The following is a 13731-nucleotide window of genomic DNA, read 5'->3' as shown; positions in this document are numbered from 1 at the left end:
CTCCCAGCTACTCAGGTGACTAAGGCAGGAGAATTGCTTGAACCCGGGAGGCAGAGGCTGCAGTGAGCTGAGATCACGCCACTACACTCCAGTCTGGGCAAGAGAGTGAGACTCTGTCTCAAAAAGAAAAAAAAAAAGTAGATCAAAATTCTCCAATTTAGATTAATCTGTGCCTTACAGCTGTGATTCCCAAACTGCACACTGAAGCGCTTCAGTGAACTCGCAGAGATGCTGTCGATATTTTGAAATTTCAAAGGTAATAGTGACATCTGACACCACATGAACTACTAGGTGGAGGCCAGTCACAGTTACGACATGAGAGCCCTGCATTCCTTTCAGTGATGCCACATCTTTGCAAAGCTGCATATTCGGGGATGGTTGTGATAAAACGCAGGTACTATGCAAAAATTGCTGTAGATTAGGAAATGAGAGAAGTTGCGTCTAACCTGATTCCAAGATTTGAAAAGCTGTACAGTATGCAAGACGTGTGCCCCGTATGGTCACACAGGCACTGCATTTCTAAAGGTCCTATGCCTGTCTTCACATTGGCCTGTCTCTGACTTGAAATTCTCAACAATTTTTTAACAAGGGGCCCTGCATTTTTATTTGGAACTGCGCCCCACAAATTGCGTGGGTGAAATACAAGTAAAATACAAGTAAAAATGGGAAAATCTGAACAATGTGGGTGAAATATATCAATAACAATAACCTGATTGTGATATTAATTTATATATATTTATATCTGATATATACATTTATATATAATTCATATATAGATACACATATGTATATATTATAGATACACATAATATGTATATATTATAGATAGGCATATATATTATAGATACACATATCCACATATAATCTGTATACATTATATGTACATATATACACGTTATATATACATATTACATACATATGTATGTGATATATACATATTATATACATTTATATTATATGTAGTATACTTATATACACGTTATAAATTAACATTATATACATATATAAAAGTTATAATTAAACTTATTTTCTATTTTTATTTATTTTTTTATAAATGGGGTCTCACTGTGGTGCGATCATAGCTCACTGCAGCCTTGAACTCCTTGGCTCAAGTGATCTTCCCACCTCAGCCTCCTGAGTAGATGGAACCACACGTGCACATCACCATGCCTATGCCTAGCTTTTTTTTTTTTTTTCTGTAGAGGTGGGGTCTCCCTATATTGCCCAGGCTGGCCTCAAATTCTTGGGCTCATTACAGCAATTACTACTGTTACTGCTTGAGACCGTCATTACAAGACTGACGAAGGAGGACAAACGTAGAAATGAAAACTTAAAGCAAACAAAACTGTTTTTCTCTGGTGGTTGTTTTGTTTTTTGTTTTGTTTTGTTTTTGTTTTTGAGATGGAGTCCTGCCCTGTCGCCCAGGCTGGAGTACAGTGGCTCGATCTCAGCTCACTGCAAGCTCTGCTTCCTGGGTTCAAGCAATTCTTGTGGCTCAGCCTCTGGAGTAGCTGGGATTACAGCTGTCCGCCACTGCACTTGGCTAATTTTTGTATTTTTAGTAGAAACAGGGTTTCACCATGTTGGTCAGGTTGGTCTCTAACTCCCGACCTCAAGTGATCCACCCACCTCTGCCTCCCAAAGTGCTAGGATTACAGGAGTGAGCCACCACACCCCGCCTGCCTGATCCACTTCTGCCTATTATTCAAATCTTTCCCATATTGTATGAAACAAAAATCTTTCTGAAAAATAGTTTGATTATATATAACAAGAGCTTTTAGAAAGATTAGATCCTCTACTCCAGGAATTCCATCTCCAGGAATCTATCCAAAAACGAATCAGAAAGGCAGTCAAAGATGAGGTACATGAGTGTTCAATAATTCCTTATTCACAATAGTGTAACACTGGAAACAAACCTACAATTCCACCAACAGGGTGATGTTAGTAAATGTTGGCATGAAACAAATGCAACATAGATATCAAAAATCATGTTTTAGCAGAATATTTACTAGCATGAGAATGTGCTTAAGACATAAAATAAGTAAAAAAATTAGGTATGACAATATCGTATATAGTTATAAGCTTCAGTAAAAAAAGTAGGTATGACAATATCGTATATAGTTATAAGCTTCAGTTTTTAAATATCTGGGTAAGGGGTGATTTTTCTCCTTCTGTATATTTCCTTGTAATTTCACAAATTTTCACAATAAGCATAATTCACCTTTATAATCTGGGAGGGAATAGTTTTTGTTGTTCTTTTTTTTTTAAAAAAAAAAAGACTCTCTTTCCCATAAATAAAATAACAGTTTATTAAAATATGTCTTCACGGCTGGGTGCAGTGGATCATGCCTGTAATCCCAGCATTTTGGGAGGCCGAGGCGGGAGGATTACTTGAGCCCAGGAGTTAGAGACTAGCCTGGCCACCATGTAGAGATCCTGTCTCTACGACAAATAAAAAATTAGCCAGTGTGGTGGCTGATATATGCCTGTAGTCCCAGCTACTCAGGAGGCTGAGGTACAAGGATCACTTGAGCCCAGGAGGTCAAGGCTGCCGTGAGCCTTAAGAGCACTGCTGCACTCTAGCCTGGGTGACACAGCAAGACTGTCTCAAAAGAGAAAAAAAAAAAAACAGATAGGTCCTCATAGTGGACCTATTCCTAATGAACTCACTTATACAATTTTTCTCTAGCTCCAAGTTCAATGGGATAGGGGATTTAAAACACACTAAGTTACTTTCATATGTCATTTTCAACAAACCTTTGAAATAGATTTTTATTTTATTTTATTTCATTGTATTGTTTAGATGAAGTCTTGCTCTGTTGCCCAGGCTGGAGTGCAGTGGCATGATCCTGGCTCACTGCAACTTCTGCCTCCCAGGTTCAAGCGATTCTCCTGCCTCAGCCTCCTGAGTAGCTGGGATTACAGGTGTGCACCACCACACCTGGCTACTTTTTGTATTTTTAGCAGAGGCGAGGTTTCACCATGTTGGCCAGGTTGGTCTCCAACTCCTGACCTCAAGTTATCCTCTCACCTTGGCCTCCCAAAGTGCTGGGATCACAGGTGTGAGCCACCACACCCGGCCTGAAATATTTATAATTTCAGTTTTGTAGATGGTGATACAAAAGTTCTGAGAGGTGAAGTAACTTCCCCAAAGTTACATAGATTGCTATTAACGAAAAAAGGAAATATTTAAATCTAGATCTGTTCAGCTCCAGATCTCATAACTTTCCTCCAATACAATGCGTACAAGGAGCCACACGACTGAAAGGAAGCAAAGTGTCGCGGTGCATGACCTACCACGTGTCGGGGCTCCCACCAGCAGCACCTGGGTCAGAGTTCCATTCATCAGCACGTGGCCACTGGACAGGGAAGTACCCAGTTTCCCCATTGCCTGTGAGATACAATCAATCAATACTGTATAGGTGGGAAAGCTTTGTTGGAGTGTCCACTCTCCTGTGGGGGAGGGCTTGCCATACCTTGTCTCCAATAATGGTAAACCAGCTTTGGCTGTTTGGTGGGAAGTAGCCATACACCCTCCCAAGGCTCTTTTTCTCATCTCGGATGTGTAACAAACGGCCCAGCCTAGAATGAAGCACACTGGGCTTAGCTGCCAGGGCACAAGACTGAGAGCAGGCCAGGTACTCAGGTGCAAGGAAAGGAAATGCACCTCCCCCCATCCAGGCCTCCCAGCAGGCTCTCTGTCTCTGTGATCCTAGGCCTGAAAGCGTGTGGACTATCGGAGTTAATCGCAACATCCAGGTTCTCCAGGTGCCACACCCACCATTCTGCCTCCCAATTGACAGGCCTCCCAGCAGACTCTCTGGGATAGAGGTATAGGGGTACCTACTGTTACGGGCTCAATGGTGGTCCTTCCATCCCTACACTTAAGTCCTAACCCCCAGTATCTCTGAATGTGATCGTATTTGAAGATAGAATCATTAAAGAGGTGATTAAGTTAAGACGAGGTCATTTGGGTGAACCCTGATCCAATACAACGGATGTCTTTCAAAGAAGAGGAGAGGCAGGAGGATCACTTGAGCCAGTTTGAGACCAGCCTGGGCAACACTGCAAAAACCCATCCCTACAGAAATGTTTTTAAATTAAAAAAAAAATGAATTAGGCATGGGTACACACTTGTAGTCCCAGCTATTCAGGAGGCTGAGGCAGGAGGATCCCTTGAGCCTATGAGTTCGAGGCTGCAGTGAGTTACCACTGCCCTCTGCCCTTTGCAACAGAGTGAACCCTCACCCCTTCCTCCCAAAAGAAAAAAGCAGAAGTGAGGAATGTGTCACAGACACACACAGAGGGAAGACAGCCATCTGCAAGCTAAGGAGAGAGGCATCAGGAGAAACCAGCTCTCTGACCTCAACCCTGATCTTCGACTTCTAGCTTCCAGAACTGTGAGAAAGTAACACACTTGTCTATTGTATTTTTGTATTTCTAAAGAGGAGAATTTGCAACCTTGCCCAGAGCCTTGGCTTTTCCTTCAAAGGTCAAGCATTTCCTACCCCTTCTGCCTGAGTCCCATGCTCAGTGGGCTCCACAGCAGCTGGTACCTGCCCCTGTGGCCACGGGTCCCAGCCCCAGCATCAGTCTCACCTGCTGGCATTCTTCCAGGTCGGGCTCCCAACCAGCAGCAAGGTTCTGTTGTCCACAGTGACACCGTGAAGGGAGTATCCAAACCAGGCAAAGTCTTCCTCGCCTCTCACCGTCCAGTTGGCCGCCTCCACGTTCAGTTTCTCTAAAGAAGACAACTCATCCTTTTTACTAATACTTTAAGTGAGAGGACTACTGGGGTGAAAAGAAAGCATCCTTTTCATAGCCTAATAGAAGTGGGTTCGTTTTGTTGAGCTTTTGCCAGAAGTCTTTTATGTTCCCACGCTGATCCCAGGACCCCAATGTCAAAAATGAATCTCACACTTCATAGGAGAAATACATTTCTAGAGTTCACTTCTGTGGAGCGGAGGATGCTATTTAAAAAGACTCTGGGCCAGGTGTGGTGGCTCACACCTGTAATCCCGGCACTTTGGGAGGCCAAGGCGGGTGGATCACCTGAGGTCAGGAGTTCAAGACCAGCCTAACCAATATTGTGAAACCCCGTCTCTACTAAAAATACAAAAATTAGTCAAGCGTGGTGGCGTGTGCCTGTAGGCCCAGCTACTCAGGAGGCTGAGACAGAATTGCTTGAAGCTGGGAGGTGGAGCTTGCAGTGAGCCAAGATCATGCTACTGTACTCCAGCCTGGGTGACATAGTGAGACTCTGTCTCAAAACAAAACAAAACAAAACAAACAAACAAAAACGGCTATGGACTGTTGAGAGCACCACTAAGATGCTGTTGGTGCAAAGCCTCCTCAGTGTTTCTATTTTACATAGAGACACTATGGGAATAGTCTATTTGCCCTCTTTGGCTCTCTACCTAGAAATTGTGGGTCACCTTTTGTATTTTCAGTGAATCTATGCACATCACTTGCCAGAACATCTTTAAGAGTAACGGACTGTTAGAAAATGTTGGTGAAATTATATGGAATAAGGAAAAAGGCCATAAACTCCTATGCAGGATAAGTTAGCGTAGACACACAGAGTAGCCATGGTCTCCACCCCTTCCCCCTCAGGCACTACCTTTGTCGCTCAGGCTGGGGCCAGAATAAAACGCAGCCACAATTCCCTTCTGCTTCCCTCCACCTGGTGCAAAAGGGGAGCCAATGACCAGATCGGGCTCACTGTCTCCATTCACATCTGCAGCCAAGAGAGTCCAGCCCAAGTTACAGTAGATGTCCTTAAGAAGAAACCAGGAAAGCACATTTTACCCAGCCCTGGTGGCAAATAGGATACAGTAAGTTCTAGGTTTCTGCACCTGGCTAAAGTGGTAAACATACCTGGCAAGAGATGGTGATGTTAGGGGAAGAAGACATTCTTCCTTGTTTGGAACCAAAGTAGACATACACGGCACCCTAGATAAGGACAAACAGCAGACAGACATGAGGCTCTGGTGGTGACCCAAGAACCTTAAATAACAGCAAGACAAAAAGGACTGACTCTGGGTCCAGGTATGGTGGCTGATGCCTATAATCCCAGTGCTTTGGGAGGCCCAAGTGGGAACATGGCTTGAGGCCAGGAGTTCCAAGACCAGCCTGGACAACATAGTGAGATTCTGGGTCCACGAAAAATAAATTTTTAATTAAAGCGAGACTTTGTCAAATTATCACCACCCCCAATGGTTGGGAGCTTGACGACAGACAGAAATCCATCCTATGCATGGCTGCTGGGCTGAAAGGAATTTTTTTAAAGTCTGTCACTTCTATCAGACTATGAGAGTCCGCAATGCAGAAATGATGGCACTTATATCTTTGCCTCCGTGATGTCTTACTCAAGATCCTCCACACACAATTGTGCAGTGTGCTTGCAGAATGACTTACTCAACTCCTTGCCCACTTCAAGGCCCAGCACAGTTTCAGGCTCTTCCATGAAGCCCCCAGGCCACACCCTGTTGTACCCATGGCACATCTGAATGCCAACATACCACATCGGTACCACTTGTCTGCCTGAGGATACATACTGTGCTATTTTATTCTGTGTTACCAATCAGTTCCTCCTATAACTTGCCTGTCTCAATCCCCATTCATTCTACAAGCACTTCTTTCCCATCATAAGCCATGTACTAGGTGCACAATGACAAAGAAGACCAATCTCTATCCTCCTGAAAGGCTGGCATGCAGGTCATTATGACACCCAGGGAAGAAGGGGCTGTAACAGGTACAAGCACAGGATGCTATGTGGGGACAAAGAAGTATCAGCCTCACCCAGCAGTTAGGTAATAGTTTCGGCAAGAAGTGACTGTCACTCCTAAAGAAAGACGGGGGAGAAAAAGCCTTTCAAGCAGAGGAAACTGTACGAGCAAAGGTCGCAAAGTGAGACAGCCTGATGAGTTCAGGATGTGACAGATTGCTGGCATGTCTAGAAATGGAGTGTGAGGAGGAAAAGGTAAGAGGTGAGCGTGTGGAGGGCAGCCGACAAGGGAGGGCCCTCGACCTCCACGGTCACACATGGTGCCCGGATTCGTGGGCCCTGCTGTGGTAGGAAGCACCTGTGGGAAGCAAGCCCTGTGGTCCAGGGCCCAGGATCTCTGCCTCAGTAAGAAAGGAGGCAACAGGCAGGGATCCAGCATTTGAGGAACGGTCTGGGGAAGTCACCTCGCTGTTTTGATAACCAGAAATTACAGATTAGCTGGAATTTCTGTCTCCCTTCACTGGCATTCAGCATGGTGGGGGACGAAAAAAAAAAGCAAAGTACCTGGTGGAACTGGGAAACCACAGGGCCAAAATAAGGCCAGGGAGGCAGCAGCAGGTGTTACAAGGTAACTCAAGGTCACAGCAAGAACTCCATAGGGGCCTGAGATGATCTGCTCACAAATGCTCTGTCTGATACACTGGCTGTCTGCTTTGCTCCAGGGCCCCAGCACTGGCCTCCCTCAGAGTCCCCTCCCTGCCACCCCATTCTCCTCCAACCCTACCCCAGCAGCAGCCTTACTTTGTAGGTGAGCTGCTCAGAGCCCACCGAGGGAGCTCCCACGGCCAGGTCAGGCACGCCGTCCATGTTAAAGTCCAACATAGCCAAGGCTGAGCCAAACCGACCTGAGGGCTGAAGAGGCACAAGTTTACTTCCCCTGGGCTAAGCCACAGCCTTGGAAAGAACACTCCTGACTCCCAGGGAGTAGAGAGGCCTGGGGACCCCCCCAACCCCGCCACCCAAAAGCTGAAGGTGCAGCAGCAAGCTGTAACGTATCTGCAACACATCAGTCAGGGAGCTCTGCACAAGTACATTTTCAGCATGTCTGGCTGCCTTGAGAGGAAGCAGAGGTGCCAGAAAGTAAAGGGTCGGTTCTTATGAGTTCTAGGTTTGTAGAAAATAGCCTCATGTATGTTCTGACCCACATTAAGCACAAAACTTACCTTCGAAAGTACCTAAAATAGGCTGGGTGTGGTGGCTCACGCCTGTAATCCCAGCACTTTGGGAGGCCAAGGCGGGTGGATTGTCTGAGGTCAGGAGTTCGAGACCAGCCTGGCCAACACAGTGAAACCCCATCTGTACTAAAAGTACAAAAATTAGCCAGGCGTGGTGGCACATGCCTGTAATCCCAGCTACTCTGGAGGCCCAGGCAGGAGAATCACTTGAACCCGGGAGGCGGAGGTTGCAGTGAGCCAAGAATGTGCCACTGCACTCCAGCCTAGGCAACAGAGCAAGACTCCACCTCAAACAAAAAAAGAAAGTATATAAAATAATAATCATATAACATCAGCAACAGTAGCTAACATTTTTTGAGTACTCAGGATGTTCCAGAGCCATGCTGACCAACGTGGTAGCCCCTAGCCAAACAGGGCTGTTACTTTTAAATTTAAAGTAATTAACATTAAATAGAATTAAAAATTCAGTTTCTGCCCTGGCGCAGTGGCTTAAGCCTGTAATCCCAGCACTTTGGGAGGCCGAGGCGAGCAGATCACCTGAGGAGTTTGAGATCAGCCTGGTCGACATGGCGAAACCCCATGTCCACTAAAAATATAAAAATTAGCCAGGCGTGGTGGCAGGCACCTGTAATCCCGGCTACTCGGGAGGCTGAGGCAGGAGAATCGCCTGAACCTGGGAGGCGGAGGTTGCAGTGAGCCGAGATCATGCCACTGCACTCCAGCCTGGACGACAAAAGCAAAACTCCATCTCAAAACAAACAAAATAAATAAATAGGCCGGGCGCGGTGGCTCACGCCTGTAATCCCAGCACTTTGGGAGGCCGAGGCGGGCGGATCACAAGGTCAGGAGATCGAGACCACGGTGAAACCCCGTCTCTACTAAAAATACAAAAAAAATTAGCCCGGCGCGGTTGTGGGCACCTGTAGTCCCAGCTACTCGGGAGGCTGAGGCAGGAGAATGGCGTGAACCCGGGAGGCGGAGCTTGCAGTGAGCCGAGATCGCGCCACTGCACTCCAGCCTGGGCGACAGAGCGAGACTCCGTCTCAAAAAAAAAAATAAATAAATAAAATAAATAAATAAATAAATAATAAAAATTCAGTTTCTCAGTTGCAATAGCCACATTTCAAATGTTCAAAGCCTGTGTTTTATGTCTCCCGCACTGGACAGCCGAGCTATAGAACATTCCTATCAGTGCAGAAAGTCCTGCAGGACGGTGCCGCTGTAGACATTGTTCCAAGCACTTTAAATGGATTAAGGTAGGAACTGTTTGGATCCTCGTTTTAACAGTTTACAGATGGAAAACTCAATCTCTTCAGAGAGACTTTTCTTCCAAAGTGGACTTTCTATATCTTTCTTATCCTACTGTCTGCAATCAGTGTAGACCTGAAAGTAATTCACTGGGTTCTCCAATTCTTTCTTTCTCTTTCTTTCTCTCTCTCTCTCTCTGTTTTTGAGATAGAGTTTCGCTCTTGTTGCCAGGCTAGAGTGTAATGGCGTGATCTCGGCTCACCGCAACCTCCGCCTCCTGGGTTCAAGCAATTCTCTTGCCTCAGCCTCCCGAGTAGCTGGGATTACAGGCATGTGCCACCACGCCTGGCTAATTTTGTATTTTTAGTAGAGACGGGGTTTCACCACGTTGGTCAGGCTGGTCTCTTGACCTCATGATCTGCCCGCGTTGGCCTCCCAAAGTGCTGGGATTATTGGCATGAGCCACAGTGCTGGGCCAGGTTCTCCAGTTCTTTCATAACTTACGTAGCAATGAATGGCCTTTCACACAGTGGTGCTTGCCACGTAACACACATGTTGCAGGACCCACGTCCATTATTTATTGGGTAATCTCTCCACACCCGTGTGCAGTGGCATCTATAAGCACTGCCCCTTTCTATAAGGCAGAAACTTGATAAACAGGAAAAGGTTGCTTGAGGACACAAAACACGCTAGGGCAGGGTGGGAACCAATAACTCAGGGCTCTGCCCACTGAGGACTGGTTCATTTCATCACCATCAGCTGCACCATTCAGCCCTCCTATGGGCCAGCCAGTCATTCCTAGAGGAGCACAGAATTTTAAAGCAGGCCACGCCTTGAGATTATCATAAACCTTCATTGTATCAATGAGGACAGGGAGATGCTCACTGCAGTCAGGGCCTGAGGGCAGGATTCCCATCCCTCGTCCATGCCTGTATCTTGCCATCTTTGAAATTATCAAAGGTCACTGGGGGAGGAGGGCATGGAGCCACTTCCTTTCTCACCCAAGTGGTATTTGAGAGAGTTTAGCAGCCACAGGAAGCAGTTTCCTCTCTTATTCCCTGTCTATATGCGCCCAAAGGTTTATACTTTACACAACAGTCTGACGGGGAAAGGCTCTGTAGAGAAGTAAGAAGCAACAGGATTAGATAGACGTCTTTTGGAAGTTGTTCATGTGGTGTCAGAAGGCTCTGAAAAATGCTGTCCCTCTGGGACTGTGACCTTACACACTGGCCAGTCACCTTATTTGTACATGTTGGATTCAGAGCTCCTTTCATCAGAGCCTAAACTAGATCATAAACCATTGTACTTCTTATTTTTGAAAGCATGTTCGTGGCTGGGTACAGTGGCTCACACCTATAATCCCAGAACTTTGGGAGGCTGAGGCGGACGGATCACCTGAGGTCAAGAGTTCAAGACCAGCCTTACCAATATGGTGAAACCCCATCTCTACTAAAAATACAAAAATTAGCTGGGCATGGCAGTGCATGCTTGTAGTCCTAGCTACTTGGGATGCTGAGAAGGGAGAATAACTTAAACCCAGAAGGCAGAGGTTGCAGTGAGCCAAGATCATGCCACTGCACTCCAATCTGGACAACAGAGTGAGACTCTGTCTCAAAAAAAAAAAAAAAAAAAAAAAAAAAAAAGCATGTTCAGGTGTGCCATCTTATTTTCTCTTCACAGGATTAACTTCACAGCAAAAGGGTAAGTGGCTTGCCCAGAACAAGAACCACGACGATCCGACCGGAAGTCTAGGGTTCCTTCCCCCTCTGGCGCTTGACACTCAGAGAATGCAGTGCCAGGACAGTGTCACCAAAAGCCCCACACTCGTCGACTAGTAGCAGGGCTCTGTTTACCCCGTCCCCCTGCCCCCCCACTTATTGCTGTTACAAAAACTAGAGCCTCTGATGTTAGAAAAACTTTCCAGGACCCTAGCGCTCTCTGGAGGAATTAATGCTTGGACTCCATGAGGAATGTCTGTAGTCACTGTGGGTGTTTTCAGGTGATAAATAACCACTTAGGACAAAAGGATGAAATCTAAAGAAAGTCTGGCATTTAGTTAATAGTGATGTACCAATGTTGTTTTTATTCTTAATTTTTGAAAAGTATACCATGATTATGTAAGATGTTAACATATGGGAAAATGAGTAAACAGCACATGGGAACTCTCTGTACTGTCTTTATATCTTTTCTGTGAATCTAAAATTCTGGCCAGGCACAGTGGCTCACGCCTGTAATCCCAACACTTTGGGAGGCCTACGCGGGTGCATTACCTGAGGTCAGGAGTTCGAGACCAGCCTGGCCAACATGGAGAAACTGCATCTCTACTAAAAATTAAAAAATTAGCCAGGCATGGTGGTGTGCACCTGTAGTTCCAGCTACTCGGGAGGCTGAGGCAGGAAAATTGCTTGAACTCAGGAGGCGGAGGTTGCAGTGAGCAGAAATTGCGCCTCTGCACTCCAGCCTGGGTGACAGAGCGAGAGACTCCATCTCAAATAAATAAACTAATTAATTAAAATATTTATAAAGTTTTATAAATACATACTATTTCGTGTGTGTGTGTGTATAAAGAGGTTTTATATTATCAATTATATTATCAAGAAATCACATCCCAACTGGCCACTCAAAGCAGTTCTCAATAGCATGTGTTTTTGGAAGGTATTAGATTAATGATAGAATAAAATAAATGATGTAAACATGCTTTTAAAAATAAAAAGTGCTTCACAAATGTACACCATCAGCTGTTTGTTACTGTAATTATTCTTGTTATCAGTTACTCATCCTGGAGAATCTGCCATAAAATGTAAGCAGTGGCTATTGACCACTAGAAGAGAAAGAATGAGGTGGTGTCTCACCTGGAAACCTTCAAGGATCCCGTGGGCCTCCTTGTCCAGGTCCAGGTCAACGGGCGGCAGACCCAGTTCATTGCCGTAGATGAGGTACACGCGCCCGATGTGGATGCGGCCAGGGCGGCTGTAGCCTGGTGCGCCCACCACGAGGTCGCCGTACCCATCCTGGTTGAGGTCAGCTGAGGTCATTGCCCTTAGGGAAGTGAAGGAACCCACCATGGTATGCACTGAGCACTAGGGGTAAAGCTGTCGCCTGCTTCTTTCCTTTCTAGAGCCCAGTCCGTTAACTTTCTCTCACTGACTTTTCTACCCTGCGTGACTGTTGTGAATATTCACTTCTGACGTTGTATTGTTTGAGAAATTCAGTCTCATTCTTCAAGGGGAAAAATAAAATAAAAATGGACAAATCAAGGCCTCTAAGCATTTTTGGACCACATAACCTGAGAGGATGAAAAGTATCCTCATGAAGCTTCCTGTCTTATACACAAAACCAGGGCTTGCCTGAGTGTAAAGAGGAAATTCGTGTCCAGCCAAGTCCCTCCAGCCAATGGCTCAGGCCACTTTCTGATCTGCTCAACTCATTTCAATGTGTTACTTGACCAAAGACAAGCTTGTGTGAAATAAACTATGTTTCTACCATAGCCACACAGGCACCTGGTAGTGGGCCAAATCAAGAAATCAAGTGTTCAACCTATTTAGTAGTTTACATGAGATTCCACAAGCCACCAGCTATAGAGCTGGATAAACTGAGTCAAAGGTTCAACTGTCACTACTGGGGCTGGAAAGACCAAAAGTCATTTGTTTATTCTAGTTCTTATTGCCACATAAAGAACAAATGGCAGGCTGGGCACAGTGGCTCATGCCTGTAATCCCAGCACTTTGGGAGGCCGAGGCGGGTGGATCATCTGAGGTCAGGAGTTCGAGAACAGCCTGGCCAAGACGGTGAAACCCTGTCTCTACTAAATATACAAAAATTAGCTGGGTATGGGGGCAGGCGCCTGTAATCGCAGCTACTCTGGAGGCTGAGGCAGAAGAATCGCTTGAACCCGGGAGGCGGAGGTTCCAGTAAGCCGAAATCAGAACAAATGACAGAACAAAGTAAAAAGGCAACAGCAGTTGTTTAAGGCTGTGATAGTGGGAGGGGCAGACACTCCAGTGGATCCGCTGCTGTTCTCTGCACTTTGGAGGCTCAATGCTGGCCAGTAATGGCCCTAGGGATGCCCCTGTGGCTGGCTGTGCTTGTGTAGCTGCCAGTCCAGCAGGAGGCCTTTTGGATCTTTCAGGGAGGTGGCCAAGAAGAGCCATTACAAGTGAACGAACAGTAAAGACAGCATTCACCTCCCAGTCTCCTGCACTAGAGCTAAATGCACAGAGGCCCCTAAAGGAAGGACAGTCAGGAAATTGTGCCAAGGAAATGCGATGCCCTTTGGAATTAAGGAGTGTGATTTTTTTAAAGAAAGCCTTCATCCAAACTTCCAGAAAATGGTCACTTTTATATACTTGGGCTTAGTTTTGTATGTTCTTGTTGTTTTGTTTTGTTTTGATTTATTGATTTTGGGGGGCTTAGTTTTGGTTGAATTTTAAAATCACAGGAATTCCTAACTTTCTCTTTATAAAACTGTCATGGTATACTAGCTTTTACCATATGAAGTTACAATATTTAAATCACTATAAC

General features: G+C 45.6%; 1 protein-coding gene across 2 annotated transcripts in view; it reads right to left on the bottom strand.

Annotated features, from left to right (window-relative positions):
• Positions 1 to 13731, bottom strand: part of LOC105482539 (glycosylphosphatidylinositol specific phospholipase D1) — a 65881-nt gene that overhangs the window by 17360 nt on the left and 34790 nt on the right. For both annotated transcript variants that reach the window (XM_011742672.3, XM_011742674.2), the window contains 7 exons: positions 12063 to 12249; positions 7529 to 7639; positions 5878 to 5952; positions 5621 to 5777; positions 4600 to 4741; positions 3477 to 3582; positions 3298 to 3391 (listed from right to left, as the gene is read on the bottom strand). In XM_011742672.3, coding sequence (XP_011740974.2) covers positions 3298 to 3391; positions 3477 to 3582; positions 4600 to 4741; positions 5621 to 5777; positions 5878 to 5952; positions 7529 to 7639; positions 12063 to 12249 — 872 coding nt within the window. The remainder of the gene's footprint in view (positions 1 to 3297; positions 3392 to 3476; positions 3583 to 4599; positions 4742 to 5620; positions 5778 to 5877; positions 5953 to 7528; positions 7640 to 12062; positions 12250 to 13731) is intronic.

This window comes from Macaca nemestrina, chromosome 5 (assembly GCF_043159975.1).
Source record: "Macaca nemestrina isolate mMacNem1 chromosome 5, mMacNem.hap1, whole genome shotgun sequence".
NCBI classification, from domain to species: Eukaryota; Metazoa; Chordata; class Mammalia; order Primates; family Cercopithecidae; genus Macaca; species Macaca nemestrina.
This window is presented reverse-complemented; position numbering and strand designations above follow the sequence as displayed.